Below are 20,636 nucleotides of genomic sequence, written 5' to 3' on the forward strand. Positions count from 1 at the left end.
CCAAAATAATGGTTAGACAAATATCTGGGGACTCTATAGTAGAGTTGACATATAAAATTAACCATCACAGAAGGGCTTTATAATTGGGAAAGGAACACTTTAAAAATAATTAATTCAAAAATAAACTTTTGTAGAAACATTTTAAATTATGGATAAGCAGGAGAATTAAAAATAACATAATTCCACCACCCTGAGATAACCATGACTGTAAATAGTGGCTTTCTAAACACTATATTTGAAATGAAGTTCGCTATAACCTATTGATGTTTGCTGGTATGTATTTGGAGTTGCCTAACTTTGCTCAAATTCTACACATTAATCAACTAAAAAATCATTACATCATGTACGGACTCCAAAATCATTAATTTGCTTTGCTACTCACAGAAGGGGAAGAGAAGAGAACAGAGAAGAGAAGATAAAAGGAAAGGAAAGAGAAGAGAGATGACATTGGAGTAGAGTTGTCTTTTATATCTCCTTTTGTCATAGGAAACTGCAGATTTTGTTCCTTTAAGGGGAAACAATTAATATGTCACTGTTTAATAAGGCTTTAATAGTCCAAACAATTATTGGTGTTTTATGTATCTCAAGGCTTAGGATGTCAAAAATAAGTAGTCTACAATTGTTAGTTGTGACCAGCTAATACCTAATGAGAGGTCACATGTGAAAGGAGACTGACTATAAACTGAGCATGTATTGCCTTATTCTCCTTAAATGTTGTTTGCTGTGTCTCAAAGTTAAGATTCCCAGAAAGTTTTGCAACATAGAATAAAAGCAGACTGTTGGCTTCCACATTTCTTTCATTTACCAATGAATTTCCTGACAATTTCTGAATTATTTGATTGATCCAAATCTGGTTTACCCTTTGCCATCCTTTTTGCACATTACTTTGGCTTGTTGCTCTCTAAAAGCATTTATAGGGCACTTAATGCCTGATACCAAAACATACTCATAGTGTTAGGGCTTCTGCTCAGGAGGGTTCAGTTGAGAAGGAGTGAATGATCTCCTTCTTTTGTTGTTGTTTGAACCTCTTTTACTGCAGACTTATGGTAGTATACGGTCTGATAGCCCCTCAGGGTGCTTTTGAGTGGTTGATCAAACCGGCCCAAATTGTTCAATTAGTCAAGGAGCTTGACCTTAATCCAATTGATCAAGTCCTTAGAAGGATTTAAGCAGAGAAATGATGGGCCCAGTTAGCTCAGTGTTTATAATGGTTGCCATGGTGAGGGCTTTGAGGGTGACAAGACCAGAGCTCGGCTGGCCTTTCAGGATATTGCAGTATTCCAAAAGATGGATAATTTGGGCCTGAAGAAGGGCATTGCTGGAAGAGACAGAAAAGAGAAAGTAAAGAAACACTCAGTAGGAAAATCTGATGGTCATGGAAGGAGGATAAAGGAAAGATTAAAGCTTAGGCAACTAGATAGATAATGAACAGCATAGATTTCAAGAAAATTCTTATAACTAAATGCTAAATGGTTGGTTAGACTAGACTAGTATATGAGAAAAGATATGAGTTATCTGGTGGCCTTTTTTTTGCTGGGGAAGAAGTTTATGTAAATCTTTTTAAAATTTCTTTTGAAGACTTAATTATTTAGCACAGTTTTAGGTTCACAGAAAAACTGAGAGAAAGGTACAGAGATTTCCCATATTCCCCTCCCCCACCACATGCATAGCTCTCCTGTTATCAACATCCCCTAACAGAGTTGCATATTTATTACAATTGATGACCCTATGTTGGCACATTATAATTACCTGAAGTCCAAAATTTACACTAGGGTTCACTCTTGTGTTTCTATGGTTTGAATGTTTGCATCCCTCCAAAATTCATGTTGAAACTTAATCCCCAAGGTCATAGTATGAAGAGATGGAACCTCTAAGAGGTGATTAGGTCATGAGGACTTCACCCTCATGAATGGGATCCCTGACCTTTTAAAAGCACTTGAGAGAACTAGCTAGCCCCTTCCACTCGTTCCACCATGTGAGGACACCTAGTCAGAGCCCTCACCAGACATTAACTCTGCTGGTGCCTTATATTCAACTTCACACCCTCCAGAACTGTGAAAAATAAATTCCTTTTATTTATAAATTGCCCAGTCTCAGGTATTTTGTTATAGCAGCAGAACTGGATGAAGACAGTGTTTTATAATCTTTGTGTTTGGACAAATGAGTAATGACATGCATCCACCATTATCACATCATACAGTATTTTCACTGCCCTAAACACTTTCTGTGATTTGCCTATTCATCTCTCTACCCCAACACTTGCAAATCACTGATCTTTTTACTATCTCCATAGTTTTATCTTTTCAAGAATGTCATATTGTTGGAACCATACAGTATATAGCCTTTTCATATTGGCTTCTTTCAGTTGGTAATAAGAGTATGCATTTAAGGTTCCTCCAGTCTTTTACGGCTTGGTAGCTAATTTCTTATCACTGAATAACGTCTTGATGTACTGCAGTTTATTCATTCACGTACTGAAGAACATTTTGTTGCTTCCAAGTTTTGGCAATTATGAATAAAGCTACTGTAAATATCCATGTGCAGGTTTCTGCGTGGACATAAGTTTTCAACTCCTTTAGGGAGATACGAAGGAACACAGTTACTGGATCATATGGCAAGAGTATGCCTAGCTTTTTAAGAAACTGTCTTCCAAAGTGGCTGTGCCATTTTGCATTTCCACCAACAGTAAGAGTTCCTGTTGCTCCTCATCTTCACCAACATTCGTTATTGTCAGTGTTCTGAGTTTTGGCCATTCTAGGTATTTATTTGTTTGATAGGCATTTTCCTGATTCCATATGATGTAGATCATCTTTTCATATACTTATTTGCCACATGTGTATCTTCTTGGGTCTCTGTTAAGGTATTTGGTCCATTTTTAAATTGTGCTGCTTGTTTTCCTATTATTCGGTTTTAAAAGTTCCTTATATATTTTAGATAACAGTCCTTTATCTGATGTGTTCTTTGAAACATTTCTCTCAGTCTGGGACTTATCTTCTCATTCTCTTGACACTGTCTTTCACAGAGCAGAAATTTTTAATTTTAATGAAGTCCAGCTTATCAGTTATTTCTTGCATAGATCATGTCTTTGGTGTTGTCACCTAGGTTTTCTCCTATGTTATATTCTACAAGTTTTACACTCTTGCACTTTACACTTAGGTCTGTTATCCACTTTGAGTTAATTTTTGTTAAGGGCATAAGGTCTGTGTTAAAATTTATTTTTTTGAATGTAGGGGTGTCTAGTTGTTCCAGGACCATTTGTTGAAAAGACTGTCTTTGCTCCATTGTATTGCCTTTGTTCCCTTATCAAAGATCAGTTGACTGTATTTATATGTATCTATTGCTGGGCTCTCTATTCTGTTTTATTGATCTGTTTGTCTATTCTTTTGCCAATATCATACTGTCTTCATTACTGTAGCTTTATAGTAAATCTAGGAGTCAGGTAGTATCAATCCTCCATCTTTATTCTTCTGCAATGTGTTAACTATCCTGGATGTAAGTTATTTTTTAAAATACATGTCTCCTATTTCTGAGAGATATTAAGAAGCAATGCAGGATATGTTTTGTGTATTTATATCTTATGGATATATATATATATGCACATGTATCTATACACATGTATCTATACATATATTTATATATATATATACTCATACACATACAAATACACACATATATATGCATATATAGATATAGGTAGATATAGATAGATATAGTTATTGATAATAGACTCTATTAGCTCTTATATATATATAATAGTAAGAAATTTAAAGTCTATTATAAAAAAGAAAAATAGTGCAGAAAATAAGTGCCTTGTGAACATAGTGGTGTTATTTATTGTCCAATCTAGGATACCTTTGAGAATGAGAGTTGGAAAATGGAGTTGGAGGTAAAAGAATTAAAATTATTATAGTTTTTGAAATAGTCTGTATTGAAGATGTTTGTTTTATACTGGTCTATTTGAAATAGTTCTTTTTTTAAAAAAAAACTATTTACTGTTACATAAACCCATGGTTTCCACATGTTAGCTGCAATTCTAGCATTGTGTTCTCCATCAGTGCCCTCAGAGGAGGGACTGCCTGGCTCTGAACATGCCCTGGGCTGTGCTAAATACATTCTGCCACTTGGGAAGATCTGAAATATCCAGATCCATCTCAGAAGAAGTAGAGCTCATCAAGCCACAAAGGGAAATGATTGCATTTCAATTATCACTCTCAAAATGTTGAATTTGGGCTCCTGATAATTGTTGATCTTTTATTTAAAATGTATGGCTAGGCTGAGAGAGGCAAGAACAGAACTTTTGGCTTCTGTCTTTGGAGTAAGCTGGAATTTCTCTATTTCTCATTAGCCCACAACTATTCTTATCAGTCTTTTGCCTTATTTATTTTATTTTTTCCTTCAAAAATATAGTTGCTGGAGAGAAGACTTTTCATGTCCTTTTAGTATTTGGTGTCTATTTCTTGGTATGAAGTATTTAGAAGGACAAACAGTTTAGATTTAGACAGATGAACCTTCAACTTTAGACATATCAATATCCCCTGAGTGTTAAAAAAACTCAAATCACTTTATCCAGTTGGCAATAATATCTTGGAGCTTGCTGTCAGGATTAAGCGAGGTGTTCTAGGAAAGTGCCTAGAACGGTGTTTGGCAAATACTAGGTGATCAATAAATAGCAGCGTAGTTACTAGAGAAGGAATAAAAGATTTCACATAAGTAGGGCCGGCTTTGGAGAAAGTTGTCGCATAAGCTGCTTCCTCCCTCATTTCAGCTTCCTTCCCACCCTCCTCCTCCCACCCACACACTGTCTCCTATCACTAGTGCTGGGGGGCTCTCATTATGCCATGTGACTGCCCTCTTTTCCTAGACTCGTCTCTTCTGTTCTTGTTTATCTTTCTCATCTCATTCTTCCTTCCAGACCCCCCAGTCTCATGACCTATACTTAGGCTGCCTTCCATGTTTAACATTGGAAAGATTCTGTGAATGTCATTTATGCCTAAACGTTAAAGACTAACATCATTTTCATATGCTAATCTTGCCAGGAGGTATTTCCATTTTAATGAAAGTCAACATAATTGAATAAAAGAGCAGAACTTCAGTTGGAGGAATCAGCAATAGAAAGAGAAGAGATATATTTTTTAAAAAGAGGGACTCAATGGCAGTAATAAAAATAATTAACAACTAACATTTAGTGCAAACTTTATTTTGCACTGCGCTTTATATGCATTACCTCATTTAACCCTCATGACTAATAAATTAGGTACTATTATTATTTTAATTTTTCTGATGAGGAAAATGAAACTTGAGGAGGCAAAGCAAACTGCCCAAGGTCATACACACCTAGTAAGTGGAGAAGACAGTTTCGGAAGTCAAGTCCATTTGGCTTACCACCATCTCTCTTACACTATCATGTACAGGCTGAATTTCCATCAGGACAGGGATCTACCCACTCTTTTTATCATCATTTTCTAGAGCCTGGTGCAGCGCCTGGCAAATGGTAAATTAATAGTTGATGAATGAATTAATGAATAAATATCCATTCTGCTCATAATCTCTCCTTTACCTCTCTGGGATCATCTCTCGCTTGGAGGCTCTGCCTTGCACAACACTATGAACTCTGAACTGCTGATAGCTGCATGTAAACTCTTCTACTTGCTGACTTCATGCCTCTGGCATCCTGTCCCCTCTACCTGCTATCCCTCACTTCCCCGAAGTCTCTGGGCTAACTCCCACTTACCCTGAGAGATGGAGCTCGAGAGTGATCTCTGTGAAGCTCTCATCACTGTGGCCTCTTCTCCTGTATGCTCTCTCTTCCCACCTTGGCCAATCCAGCCAGGGTTATTTCCGTGTCTCTCTCTTACACTAGACAAGAGTGTTTCTCAGGACAGAAGTGTGACAGACTTTTTTTCACCTTTTCTTGTACCTGACATACGTTTGTATCTTTTTTTCAATCTGACTTTTTTTTGGTATTCTTCTGGCCTAACTTATTTTATCATTTTTTCATACTTTAATATCTTTGATATTAAGTTATGTCTTCCAGTTGATAAAAACCTTAAAATTATAATTAACAGTGTTTTTTTCTGACTTAAGGAAATAAAAATAAATGTTGATTGCCTCCTACAATCAGTGGCACCTTTGATTTAATGAAATACAGTGATAGATATTAAATCAATGTTATATAAATGAATGAATGGCATTCATAGCCCTCCTCAGATCACATTATTATTCTTACTTAAAACCTAGCTGTTCTGTATCACAGGCATAGTGGCAGGGTGACAGTTGAGCATTATTCTTTATTTATGGTAGGCTTTCCTAGTAAAGATAAGGCAGAAAATAAATCAGCTCAAATTGTTCTTAATCATTTCTTTCTGGAATGATTTGACCTGTTGTACTGTTTATCTTCTAGGTGAAATTGATCTTCACATTCTCTCCAAAGTCCAGGCTCAATACCCAGGAGTACATATTAACAATGAGGTTGTTGAACCGAGTGCTGAACAAATCACCAAGTACAAAGGTACCTGTAACCCATAGTGCCATATGCCAAGTTCTATCTCCAAAGACATCAGCTCAGATTTTTTCCTTAAATGATTAATAACATAATTACTATGGTATGCTCTTTGTAAACTTATTGGGAGAAGAACCTAATTAATTCTTGGCAGGCATGACTAAACATCTCAGAGTGTGAACAGTGAATAATTAGACTCCTTTTCTATTGACTGTTTATCCATTTCCCAGTCATCATCAACTATTAGTTTTGATGTTTATTCTTAGGGACAAAGTCATTTATTCACTCAGAAATATTTAAACAGAATCTTTAAAGAGCTTATGCTTAGTAGGTTATGGCAGGAGTCAGGAAACTTTTACTAAAAAGGGCCAAATAGTAAATATTTTAGACTTTGAATGCCAGTCTCTGTCACAGCTAATCAGTTCTGCCATTGTGGCCCAAAGGCAGCTGTAGACAATACATAAACTCATGAGCATGGGCGTGTTCCAATAAAACTTTATTTGTAACACTGAAATGTGAATTTTGTATCATTCTCACATATGAAATATTAATCCTCCTTTTGATTTTTTTCAACCATTTAAAAATGGAATGAAACATGAATAACAGAGGCCTCAAGTTATGAAGTAGAACATATATGTTTTTAGCTTGTGGTCCATACAAAAATATGGTGGCAGACCAGGTATAGCCCCCATGCTGTGGTTTCCCTATTCTTGAGTTACATAACCATATCACCTGTTTCACATGAACTTTCTTTGACAAGATTCCCCAGTTGAATCCCCATTCACAGTAAGATAATATAACCTATCTGCTCAGGGTTCTTATAATTATTTCCTCTTGACTCTTCTTTTCACCTCTAATTTTATGTAATACTAGAAAAAAAGCAGAATGAACTCTCTGGTCTCCCAGAGCTATGTAAAAAAGAAAAATATGCTTTATATCTGTTATGTATATAACACTGATTGCATTAAAATTCTAAATGGAAATGGGTTCCACGTTTGCAATTAAAATTGATGGTGTGCCACCTCTTCTCTGTATTTTAGAGCTTGTAGCCAAGACATCAAACCTCGAGAACATAAAGTTTGCTTGGCATAAGGAGACATCATCTGAATATCAAAATAGAGTGATGGAGAAAAATGAGCTTCAAAAGTGGGACTTTATTCATATGATTCAGGTAAGAAATATTTATTATAATTTATGTTCAGAAAGGAGATTTTTCAGAAATATGTAGGAAGAGTACCTAATATTCTAAGTTTTGTAAGAAAAATGAAAATCTTCTATTTCTAATTTTACAAGTGAGCATTGTCTGTCCAAATTGAGGATAAAGATGTTGATAACACTAAGATTCTCTTTAACATTCAAAAAACCAGTTTTCTGTACTAAAAATACCTCTACAGTTATCGATTTTTTAGAGATGTTGGCTTAATTAATGTTTCTAGCATCAAAAGTTTATATGTAGATTTGAGGACAACAGAGTGTTAAAATATCCCACACAGTTCTCCAGTTGCTCTAACGGACCAATGTCCCAGAGATTTTTCTGAATCCTCTTGCTTTTGCCTTCTGTAGGTGGCCTGGCTAGTGCATACGTGGCAGAAGGGATAGGTTAAGTGATGCTTCAGATCAGTAAAGTTTTTTTCCTTTGTCCAGCACTGACAGACTAACTCATGTATTTCTTGGAAAGGGGGTGACTATTAAATAGATGGCATGGGGCTAGACTTCCAGGAATCACTGATATTTCTGGTTAGCAAAAGGGATAGACTTTGGAAGTTGGCTACCATTGGGAGATGTGCATATTTTTAGAAATACCACTCAATTAACAACAAACACCATAGTCACCCTAAAGGAAAAAACTTACAAGAAATCAAAAGAAGAAATGACTCTAAGGTTGACATATCCAAGCAATACTACATCTCTGCTCCCTTAACTGATAAAATTTTTTATGTATAAGGGAGTACTTAACATTGCCCAACAAGCCTAGGATGTTTCTCTATTATCAGACTTGCTCTCTCACATCCTCACATAACTATTTCATAACTTTCCTTTCTCTTTACTTTTTCTGTAACCTCTCCTGACCACTCATTCCCAGCTTATGGCCTCACTTCATACTGTATAGAGAAAATAGGAACCTTTGGTTGAAAAGTCAACTTCCGCCCTCTAAACTTGCAAAAGTAGCTGCACTTGTGTGCATCCTCTTCTTCCATCTAATTACAAAGGCCTCCTCTTATCAAAACCCAATCCCTCCACTTGTGCACTGGATTCCATTCTTCTCTGGGTTATAGAATGCTGTGGCTTCAGGGATGAGCTTCTTTCTCTTATTTTTCTCAAAATGTCCATGTTTGTGCTTTCTTTCTTACAGCAGCTCTGCTTCCTTCTGCATCACTATTCTATTCCTCTTTCTCCCTGTGTTTCCTCTGCACTTTTCTGTGCTGTGTCTCTGTCTCATCACTGCTGCTTATAGTCTTAACACTCTCCTGACCTCTTTCCAACTTGATATTCAGTGTCAGCACAGAGAATCTCAGTGTCTCCTAGATAAAAATCCAAGGCACCTGCTATGGCCCACCTCCTCTTTTTTAGCCAGGTTATGTCATAGATTGTTAGCCCTCTTATTGATTAGCTGTATTTGGGCACCTTTCTCTAGTCCCTGAGGTGGACAACATGGAATGACATGATACCAGATATGGTCCCTTAGGCAGCATGGGCCATGGGCAGGTCCATTTTATTTCATTCACTTATGTGAAAGAGACATAGCTTAAGTTTTTTGCCTTTATTTGATTAATTACGTTATGGGCATGCTGCAAGGAATATTGAATTCTAGTCCAAGAGTTATGAAGATGAGATATAAGAAAGGAGGCATCTGTGAGAGTGGATTCCAAAGATAAAGCCATTAGGAAAAATTTTCCAATGCCAATGCATAATTCCAAACTCTTTCTATTAGGTGGAAGGGCCTATACTTCACTAAAGATTGGTCCAGAATGATTAAAAATAGGTGGGCCTAACACCTTGTGAGCAAGCATGTAACCTCATGCATGCTTTATCCAGTCCAATTTCCTAGAGAATCTTTCAACATCAGAGCCCATTACATTTTTTTTGTATTTAAAAAAAGCATCTGTGAGCATATGGAGAAGCTAGTGCGAAAGGCTTAATTTTAAAGCAACGTTCCATGAAATGGGGTCTGTTTTTATGGTGACAGCTTTTCCCGGAAGAACTACAATTCACAAAATATAGAATAGGCACAGGATCAATGTTCCCATGTGGAATGGAGACTAAGTGTCTCCAGCTATAAATGTCTGTGTTGAGGAAGCCAGAAGAGTAAATTTAAAACTATTTGGCTCTAGCTGAGCAAATACTGTAGTTTTCCTTTTCCCCAAATATTTTTTCACATTATTGTTTTCTCTCTCTGTATAACATCGTTAATCTTTATATTTCTTAAGTGTTTTGTTGGACAAAAATCCATGCAACTTGAAAGTCGAACTTTCTAGTGAGTATCTAGTCCAAGCAACAAAGACTTCAACTTAGAGAAGTGTCTCATTTTTCTTTTCCGTTCTTTCTAGATGCTGTATTATGTAAGAGACATCCCAGCTACCCTGAAATTCTTCCATAGTCTCTTAGCTACTAATGCTATGATTCTCACTGTTCTTGTGTCAGGTAAGTTATTTTCATTCAGCCTGACTTTTAAAACAGCAATAGCATATGTATGCATGGATTTATGTGTTTGAAGAAAGCTGGTATATTTTGTCTTTGTTATGAAATTCTTGCCTTGGTCTCTGATCAAAGTCAATTAATTTTCATGCTATCAGGAAAGTCATTCACAACAGCTCTCAATTTAGCAGGTGTGGTGGAATTAAACGTCTGTTTACTCCTTTCTCATGGGAAAATATGTCTTTGTCTTCTATATATGAATTATTTTTATATAACTTAGAGTAAATTCAACTAATAGGAGTTTTAAAATGAGACTAAAAATAGTAAATGTGTATTTACTTATTTTATGTTGCTTAAGTGTCACTTTTCCCTCTGTGATGTTTATTAATAAGCAAATAAAAGTTTAAATATTTGGAATGCCATCATATATGGTTAATTTGCATTACTAGAGCCATTAGCAATTAGCCGTTGCTTATTGTAGCTTTTCTCAAATACCTATCAAAAGTGATGCTTTTGCTTTGTTTTGGGAAGATATTTTATTTTTCTTTTATTTATTTATTTTTTTTAAAATTTTATTTTGTCGATATACATTGTGGCTGATTATTACTCCCCATCACCAAAACCTCCCTCCCTCCTCCCTCCCCCCTCCCCCAACAATGTCCTTTCTGTTTGCTTGTCATATCAACTTCAAGTAATTGTGGTTGTTATATCTTCTTCCCCCAACCCCCCGGTTATTTTTTGTGTGTGTGTGTGTGTGTGAATTTATATATTAATTTTTAGCTCCCACCAATAAGTGAGAACATGTGGTATTTCTCTTTCTGTGCCTGATTTGTTTCACTTAATATAATTCTCTCAAGGTCCATCCATGTTGTTGCAAATGGCAGTATTTCATTCGTTTTTATAGCTGAGTAGTATTCCATTGTGTAGATGTACCACATTTTCTGTATCCACTCATCTGATGATGGACATTTGGGCTGGTTCCAACTCTTGGCTATTGTAAAGAGTGCTGCGATGAACATTGGGGAACAGGTATACCTTCGACTTGATGATTTCCATTCCTCTGGGTATATTCCCAACAGTGGGATAGCTGGGTCGTATGGTAGATCTATCTGCAATTGTTTGAGGAACCTCCATACCATTTTCCATAGAGGCTGCACCATTTTGCAGTCCCACCAACAATGAATGAGAGTTCCTTTTTCTCCGCAACCTCACCAGCATTTATCGTTCAGGGTCTTTTGGATTTTAGCCATCCTAACAGGGGTTAGATGGTATTTCAGTGTGGTTTTGATTTGCATTTCCCAGATGCTGAGGAGATATTTTATTTTTCAAAGAAGGCATTTGATCATGTGATGCTGTTTCCAGGGATATAGTAAGTACCACACAGAGAACATAAGAACATTAGAAAAGGAAGCATTGACACTGCTGATGTCATTTGTTCATTACTTCTTTCATTCAGTGGTCTTTATGAGTTGCCCACCCAGTGCTTTTGGGTTAATTTTAAATATACAACATTATCTATCTTCCTAAGCTTATAGCAGACCTCATACTCAAAAACCGTATGTCACAAAATTAGTTTGTTTTTAAAGATGAGGAATAGATTTAAAGATGGCAAACATGGTTGTTGCCTGTAATCTTGAGCTTGAACTTATGTGGAAGTTTGGCAATACAGAACTTCTCTACATGACCTCCTCTTGAAGGGAACAGTTGGATATACTATTTTTATCTCTGCTTACTTAAAAATACTCATTTATGTGGGAGAGGTCTGGCTTCCCATTTAGAAGGAGTTATGTAAACTGGATCTTTTCTACTAACCTCTCTCTAAATTGAGGACACTTGGCTAAAGCACTTTATACTGCATTTAGAAATAGAAAAGTAAACTTAGTTGTCAACATTGTAGGCAGTCTATTCTTCTGCATCAGTAATACAGAAAAAATATTGCAGACTGTAATAGTAATTCATCCAGAAGATATGTAATGAATCCAGTCTCCTATTTATGTTCAGTTTGTTCTAAAATATTTTCAGAAGTTAAATATTCGGGTGCTAGGAGGAAGCATTCTATAAGTATGTATCTACCAATAAGAAAAAGTCAGCCTAAGATTTAGAAAAGGGCATAAGTAGTCTGCAAGCAAATGAGAATTGACTGAGTGCCCTTACAGATATAGTATTCTGTTACATCATGAATGAACTGATACAATCCATGGCTAATTGGCATCAGGAAATTGGAAAACCAAAACAAAGCCAGTGGCATGTCTGATGACACTTAGAGCAAGAGCACTGAGGCACTTCTTAGCTGTGCAGACTTGGTCTGAATCTTAGTTTATACAAGGCCTATTTCTGGATACTCAAACCTATATATTTTATTACATCTATCTGTATATGTTGTTCATATGTACTATGTGAATACATACATAATACATATACTATGCAAATATACATGGGGAAAATCAAAAAAGGGAGTAAAGACTCAAAATCAGTTAGCTTTTTAAAAAAGGACTTTGAATCAAAAACTTAAATTAATATAGTTTGATGGTGGAAATATTTTATCCATTTTCTCAATATGCAGCTCACAATTCTTTATTATTGCTTACAGCATAGGAGACAATTGTTCCAAAGAGGAAAACATTGTTAATAGATACTGTTCCTAGACATCACTTTTCCTCTGCTTTTGAAAGGCTCCTAATCTACTGGAGGATTCAGACATGTAAACACCTTCAGCAATGTGCTAAGTTTCCTGTCCAAGGCATGAAGGGAGTTTCAGGAGAATTTGTTGAGAGCAGGATCTCTGCCTCTCATCTCTATTCCCAGATCTTTGTAAAGCCTTTGGCACATGGAAAATACTCAGTAAATGTGTTTGAATTAAACTGAATAATTTTTTGGGCTTTGTTTTTTGTTCTTATGATATCAGAATTAAAATTAACTGTGAACATCCATCCCAAAAAGAGAATATATTTTGGCTAAAACTGACTACATAATAGACATGAAATCAGAGAACATAGAAAGTTCTGGAGATTTGCAGATGGATTTAGTAAATAGGAATAAATGGCTCAAAAAGAAGGTATGCATATGCACACCCATGGCACATGGAAATAACCAGACAAAAGCAAGTAAAACTATTGGAAAAGAAAGAAAAATTGAAATTGGAATTAAATGATGACATTTACAGGTCAGCCTATTGGAATACATGTTGCTTGAGGGAAAAGAACCTTTTTTCTGTGCTCCTAAGAGCTAGTCCAGCTCAGTGAATATCCATTTAGGAATAACTAGCAGAAATTCCTGAATATGAAGATGAAAGATTTGATTTGGAGATAAAAAGGAAGAGTAATAAGAACAAGAGAGGTGGATTTTTAAAATTTATTTTAAACTTTTTTCTACAACCATCGCAATCAGGATTTTGTTTTTTAGATGAGATATATCCCACACAAAAATGATGTCAGTGGCATGTTTTTCTGCAGATGCTGTAGCCAGGGATCGGTTGGGAGAGTTGCTAAGTTAAAGGCAACCTATCTGGTTAAGGGAGATGAACCAGAAGTAGATCACTGCAATTTTCTGTCCATTCTCTCCTTACCTGGCTAAGGAAGGAGGCAACTCACTGTGTGTTATTTTTAATACAGTGGGGGAAAAAAAACCCAACTGGTTTATATCATGTTGAAGACAAAAGTAACAGCATATGTTGTGCCCACCGAGAGGCATTATGATAATGCCTCAGTCAGAAAGTGCATAATTGCTCAGCTCAGAAATGGCACCAAGGAACAGCTTTGACACCAGCACATTTTCTGCATTAGTGTTTAGTTCTTTTTGTCTGCCAGGTTAGAAAAATAATGATAATGACAACAGAGCCTCTCTTCAACCACTGACTTGCTTATTTTCTTGTAAAGTCTTGTTCGGAGGCAAACTTTTATTTAGGAAGACAATCTGCTGACTTTGGAAAGAAAGATTTTTTAATACATACTCACGACCCTCATTTTTTTCATTGAATTGAGATTTTATTTATTTTTTGCTTCATTTCAATTCCACCTTCTCCTATATCCTGCAGTTATCCCCCTCTCTCTTCTGAAATAATAGTAGAACATCAGTTCTCTAAGCTATTTATTATTTACTGATAACTTTCTTGGATAGTCTCTTGTGTTGAGTTAAATCTGGGAATTTAGCACAATACATGGACGGGGGCCAAGGGTTTAGAGCATTCTATAATTATATGCAGAACTGTTTGTATTGTTGGTGTACTTTTCTGGAGAGTCGATTACTTTCATTACCTGATAAAGAAGATTGCGGGGGCCAATAAAGCTCAAGACATTGAAATTTTTACTTTTAATCCTGGAAGCACATATAACATGTAGGTTTCTGTCTTATATTGCCTTGACCTAACACTTCAGCAGCTTTTCCATATGCCAGTCATAGTTCTTAGTGCCTTTACTTTATTAACTCACTTCATATTTAGAGCAATTCTATGAATAGATTGTATTATCATCCCTGTTTTACAGATGATGAAGGGGAGGTACGGGTTCATAAAGCCAGTAACAGAGAAAGCCGGGCTTCATATTCAGGCAGTCAGGTTTTAGAGGCTATGCTCTTAATTACTGTACCATACTGACTGTGTATGTTACATGCATATATTAGAAAGCTCATCAATAGAAGCTCATTGTGATTATTACAGATTTATGAACAGCAGGTTTGCTTTTTTACAGTCTCAAAATTACAACCAGTGGAAATACACCAGCAAACTAATTCATTTATTTTATAAGCACTTATTACGCATCTGCTGCATGCTTACCATTGTGCAATGATTCACTTAAATTATCTCATTTAATACTTGTGATTGCATTGGAGGTAAGTATAGCAATCCCCATTTTACAGATGAGGAAACTGAGGATCTAAGCGATTAAATAACAAGCCTCATCATCTCATTCATGAAGTGTCTGAAGAAGGTTCAGCCTAAGTCTCTCTCCCTCAGATCATGCATCTCTTAGCTTCTGTGATGGGCTGGATTTAAAATTAAATACAACAGACATTACTAATATATCTTCTAAAGCTGTGGAAACATTTGTAGAAATTAACCTAGTTACTGGCAGTCCAAAGGCAGAATCTTATAAGTGGTGAATAGGCATGAGAGGCCACCCTGTGTTTGGTTTCAGTAAATTATTTATTTACTGTGCTCTTTCTTTCCATTTTTTAATTTTTACTCTTAGAGCTTCTCCTCTGAACTCCAGACTAACGTAAGCAACTGCCTTCCTCCTATCAGCATCCGAATGTCCAATAGGTATCTCAAATTTATATTTCCAAAACCAGGTGCCTGATGATACATTTAAAACTACTCCTTCCTCAGTCTTGCCATCTGCAGTAGTGGCAATACTACCTTTTCAGGTGCTCAGGGAAAGACCATTGGGGTCATCAGTGACTCTTTTCTTCTGTTCACACCCTATATCCAAATTGTTGGCACACCTCTTTGGATCTAGGAGCACAATACATAAAAACCCCTTCTCTTTGCCTCCCAGCTCAGTGGTTTAAGTTACCATCATATATCATCCAAGTGACTTCAGTAGCCTCCTTGCCATTGTCCCCGCTACTGTCCATGTACCCTTATAGTCTATTCTCATCTGCGTAGCCAGAGTGACCTTATTAAAATGTAAATTAGGTCACTCTAATGTCATGCCGTGCGATACAGAAGCCACATTTGTCTATTGAAGTTGAAATTGAAATTAATTAAAATGAAATAATACTTAAAATTGAGTTTCTCAGTCACACTAGCCACACTCCAAATGGTTAATAGCCACAGGTGGTGAATGGCTACCACATTAGACAACACAGATATAGAACATGTCCATCAGTCCAGAAAGTTCTATTAGACTGCACTGCAGTGCTTTCCCATCTGGCTGCACAGGATCTAGCACCTCATCCTCTCCCCCACCCCCATCCAATGTCATCTCTTTCCACTCTCCCTCTTATTCTCTTGCTCACTCAATTCCACTCTTGCTGGCTTCCTGGCTGGTTTTTTGTTGCTGTTGTTGTTGTTGTTTTAATTCATGGTTTCACTTCATTGAAAAATATACCAAATAAAACTGGCACTACAGAGTTTTCTAAGATCACCTTATAATGGTAAACAACTTATAATAAAGACTTAAGAGCTTTCTCTGTTTCAAATGAAAAATACTGGATAAAGAAATATATTCTCAATTCTGTTCCATAGTCAGTCTTTCCTAATAATAATAGCTAACACTGATTGAGCACTTTGCTACATGCCAAGCATCGTGTTAAATGCTTTTTGCACATGATCCCTTTTAATCCTTGTGACAATCCCATGATGTGGGTGTTATTACTGTCACTATTTTATGGACAAGGAGACTGAGGCTTAGAGGTCAATCACCTTGCCCAAACTAGTAAGTGCCAGAAATCAAACCCAAGTCTATGTTTTTCCAAAGTAGTGGTCTCTGAGCTTTGAGCTCTACTGGCAAGAAATGGAGTGTGGGGACAGGGACAGTGCATAGTTTGAAAACCTTCAGAAAGAATTCTAATACCATGCCCTCTCTGTACTCCACTTTTAAAAAATTTTTAAAATTTAATTTAATTTATTTTTTATTATACATACATGCTGGGTACAATGTTGATTTCAGTAATTATGTACAACGTGTGGTGGCTAGACTAGTATAATTAGCTTATTCCTCATTACAATACACAGTCATTCTTTGTGTCCGTTGACCAGTTCCTCACGAGCCCCTTCCCTCCCCTTTTCCATGTCTAGTTTTCTATTACTGTGATTGTTGTTTCTTTCTTCCTCTCTGTCTCTCATTATTTTTCATTTGTTTATTTATGGATTCAACTCCCAGTTATGAGTGAGAATATGTGGTATTTCTCTTTCCATACCTGGGTTGTTTCACTTAGGATAATTTTCTCCAGGCTCATACATTTTGTTGCAAATGGTAGAATTTCATTCTTTTTTATGGCTGAGTAATATTCCACTGTGTATATATACCACAATTTCCTTATCCAGTCATCCACTGATGGACATTTAGGTTGGTTCCATCACCTGGCTATTGTAAATAGAGCTGCAATAAACATGGGAGTTATTTTATTTAATAATATAGAAATGTATTTATGATGAACTCTTGAAAACAAGAATGTTCTTAACTCTCTGATTTGGAAAATTCAAAACTGTCATCAGAGATGTAGAAAAGAAATAAAGTAAGGAAAACTTAGATGATAATGTGAAATGAGTTTTGAGTGTGATTTCAATCTCCCAGAACATAGTCTGCCAAAGAAAATGAATGATAGTTACATATTTAACAAGTTACACTATGTATAAAGATTATTATACCCTAAAAGAATTATGTAAAGTTAATGTTTGATTAAAATATTATTTCAATGGTGGTTTATAGACTGCTTAAGTCTTTTTTTTTTTTTTTTGATTCTTTAAATGCATCAACAAAACTTGCAAACCTTTGTGTAGACTGACCAAGAAAAAAAGAGAGAAGACAGAAATCACCAAAATCAGAAGTAAAACAGGGACATGGTAGAGCAGTTGCTTCTTCTATTATGCTGGAGTGGGCTTTGAGGGGAGAGACATCTTCTTTTTCCTGTTTCTGCTGGTATCTCTCCATGTGTCACTGCAGTCCAGTGTCCAGTGGGCCATCTGCATGGTAGCTGTGGCTACCGCAGAGGCATCGAGCCACCTTTGCAGCAGCCATGGCTTTGGTGGTGGCTGTGGTGGGCCATCCCCAAGGAAGTCATATTTTTTGTGCGCTCCTTGCCTAGGACCCAGGTGTGCTCTGTTTCTTGCCTCCATGCGGGTGGAGGAGGCTGCTCTTGGCTCCTCCACTCCACGCAATAGCCTGGCATCCTCCGTTCTCCATCTGTGCTCCCCCAGGGAGAAGCCCGTAAAGTGGTGGCAGCCTGAGAGTGGCAGCTGACATTGCCATCGCTGCCAGCAATTGCCAGGGCTTGGCCCCCGGCTGGTTGCTAAACATGCCAATCCCATTCCCGCTTCTTGTCCTTTGCCAGTGCTCTTCTGTTGACATGGAGTAGTCTTCTCTCTGATGTCTACGTGGCTTGCTATCAGGTCTCTGCTCAAATATCACATTAATAGAGAGACTCTCTGTGACCACCCTAGATAAAATAGCAGCCCATCCAACTCTTTGGCCCTCCCTAACCCTTACTTTGATGAGCATTTATTACCATCTGACATAAGATATATATACTTATTTAATTTTCTCCATCCCCCTCATACTCCTTGAATTGTGAGCTCCACAAGCGGCAAGAATATTACTTTCTTCATTGCTTTATTCCAAGCATCAGGCAGAAGGTAAATGAAAGAAAGAATAAATGAAAGCCCGAATTTTGTTCTGTTGCACAGGAAACAGTGGCTGGGACAAGCTGTGGAAAAAGTATGGATCCCGCCTTCCCCTGGATGACCTCTGCCAGTATGTCACATCGTGTGATCTCACTCAGATGCTGGACAACCTGGGCATTAAGTATGAATGTTATGACCTTCTGTCTACCATGGACATATCTGACTGTTTTATTGATGGTAATGAAAATGGAGACCTGCTTTGGGATTTTTTGACTGAAACCTGCAACTTTAGCACAACAGCACCACCTGATCTCAAAGCAGAAATTATGAAAGATCTACAAGAGCCTGAATTTAGTTTTAAGAAAGAGGGGAAGGTTCTTTTTAATAATACTCTGAGTTTCATAGTGGTTCAGGCATAACTATACACAAGAGTGTATTCAAAAATTGTATTCTAAACAATGTCGCTCATTCGTTTCTATATTAAAATTACAAATTTATTTCTATATTAAAATTAAAAATCAACGTAGATAGAGCATCATATCATATATGAAATCTGGAAAATTCCAAGACATTCTTGGACTTCCATGTAGAATCATGTGGGATACTGTTGGTCTTATTCTGTCCTCTTGCAGGTAGAGAGACCATGAGAGGCTAAACACCACATAAGCTGGAAAAATGAGACAAATGAGTTTCCCTGGGTTATTGACAATAAAATCCTTTCCATTTGCTGATTGTATTGGAATTTCCTAGAATTCTAATAAAATATATGCTATGGATTCTTTAAATTCTAGTGAAGTGCATTCTTATTGATACTTCGAACACTAAGAAACTATATTTATTGGTTTTTCCTCTTTTGTGAAGAAGTATTTGTCTTCGTACATTATTTTATTGTAGTTTCTATCTTATTTTTTGCTTATTAAGAGTAAGTACTTTTAGAATATTACAAAATTAACTTTGTCATGTGTTGTTATTTCTTTCTATCTTGCTTTCTCTTGTACTTTTATCTATGATTTAATAGTATTTTGTTTCTTTTTGATATACTGAAGGTTTTCTACTTTACACAGCCAAATTTAGGCTTTTTTCTGACACATTTAAAAAAGCCTTCTGAAACCAAGGTTTTAAAATGCAAGCATACTTCAAAAAAGTTCATGGAAAGATTCATATTATCTTTTAATTCTGTTTCTCCATGAACTTTTTGAAATACGTTAGTACTAGCATGTTATCATAATAATTTTATAGTATCACTTTTTTAAAAAATGAAATATTTAATATGTTTGAAATTTGTATAAGAGTGGAATTGAGAACAAGCTGGTTTTTCCCCCAAAAATAATAGCAAGAAGGTATTTTTAAATTTACCAAAAAACAAAAACCTCCAGTAACTTAAAATACACCTTTTACCATTTACTAAGTCTCTAGAAAATCTTGAGTGTGTTTTTTGTTTGTTTGGGGTTTTTTTTGACCAGTAAGGGGATCGCAACCCTTGGCACGGTGTTTCCGCACCACGCTCAGCCAGTGAGTGCACCGGCCATTCCCATAATAGGATCCGAACCCATGGCCTCGGCACTCCCAGTGCTGCACTCACCCGAGTGAGCCACGGGGCCAGCCCTTGATTACATTGTGATACTTTATAGTTCCTCATGTTGCGCTAAGTCCTCCTCTAAGTCCAGGAGTCATCGTTGGACAGTACAATTTCAGGGGAATTTTGAAAACTTATTGTATGTTCCTTATTTTATTTTTAATAATAGGGCTCTATCATTTTTATAAAAGCAGTACTTTCCTTTAGATAAGTGAATAATTAAGTAATTTAATGATTAACAAGTGATTTTTTTAAGTAATTACTACTCCCTATCAGAAAAAGAATGCAAGTAAGGTTTACTACATAGCTCATGAACCCTTATCCTCCCGGTGAGGAAGCCTTCAACTCAGTGTTGTATTCACTTTTTCACGTTACGGGACTACCACTAAATGCTGGAGCATAGTCACTTAAAAGAGTTAATTCCCCTCCCTAACCCCCTAGATCATCCCCAGGGAGTGCACTGGCTCAGAGAACCTATTTACACTAACAAATTACCAAGTTTTGTTGTTCATAATAACTAAAACTGACTTACCTTGCTCTCTTTTCTCAGACAACTCTATTCATTTCTCTTGAATTATAAGTTCCAACAAATGAAATGACAGTAATACAATCAATTCCTGACTATGAACACTGAGCCATCATAC

General features: G+C 36.5%; 1 protein-coding gene across 1 annotated transcript in view; it reads left to right on the forward strand.

The window, feature by feature from the left end:
• HNMT (histamine N-methyltransferase) overlaps positions 1-19,201 on the forward strand; it is a 40,245-nt gene extending 21,044 nt beyond the window's left edge. The window contains exons 3-6 of the mRNA XM_063112297.1: positions 6,401-6,508; positions 7,540-7,670; positions 10,048-10,141; positions 18,480-19,201. Of these exons, the coding sequence (XP_062968367.1) occupies positions 6,401-6,508; positions 7,540-7,670; positions 10,048-10,141; positions 18,480-18,835 (689 nt within the window). The 3' untranslated portion in view covers positions 18,836-19,201. The remainder of the gene's footprint in view (positions 1-6,400; positions 6,509-7,539; positions 7,671-10,047; positions 10,142-18,479) is intronic.
• The last annotated feature ends 1,435 nt before the right edge of the window (positions 19,202-20,636 follow it).

Source organism: Cynocephalus volans, chromosome 1, assembly GCF_027409185.1.
Source record: "Cynocephalus volans isolate mCynVol1 chromosome 1, mCynVol1.pri, whole genome shotgun sequence".
NCBI classification, from domain to species: domain Eukaryota; kingdom Metazoa; phylum Chordata; class Mammalia; order Dermoptera; family Cynocephalidae; genus Cynocephalus; species Cynocephalus volans.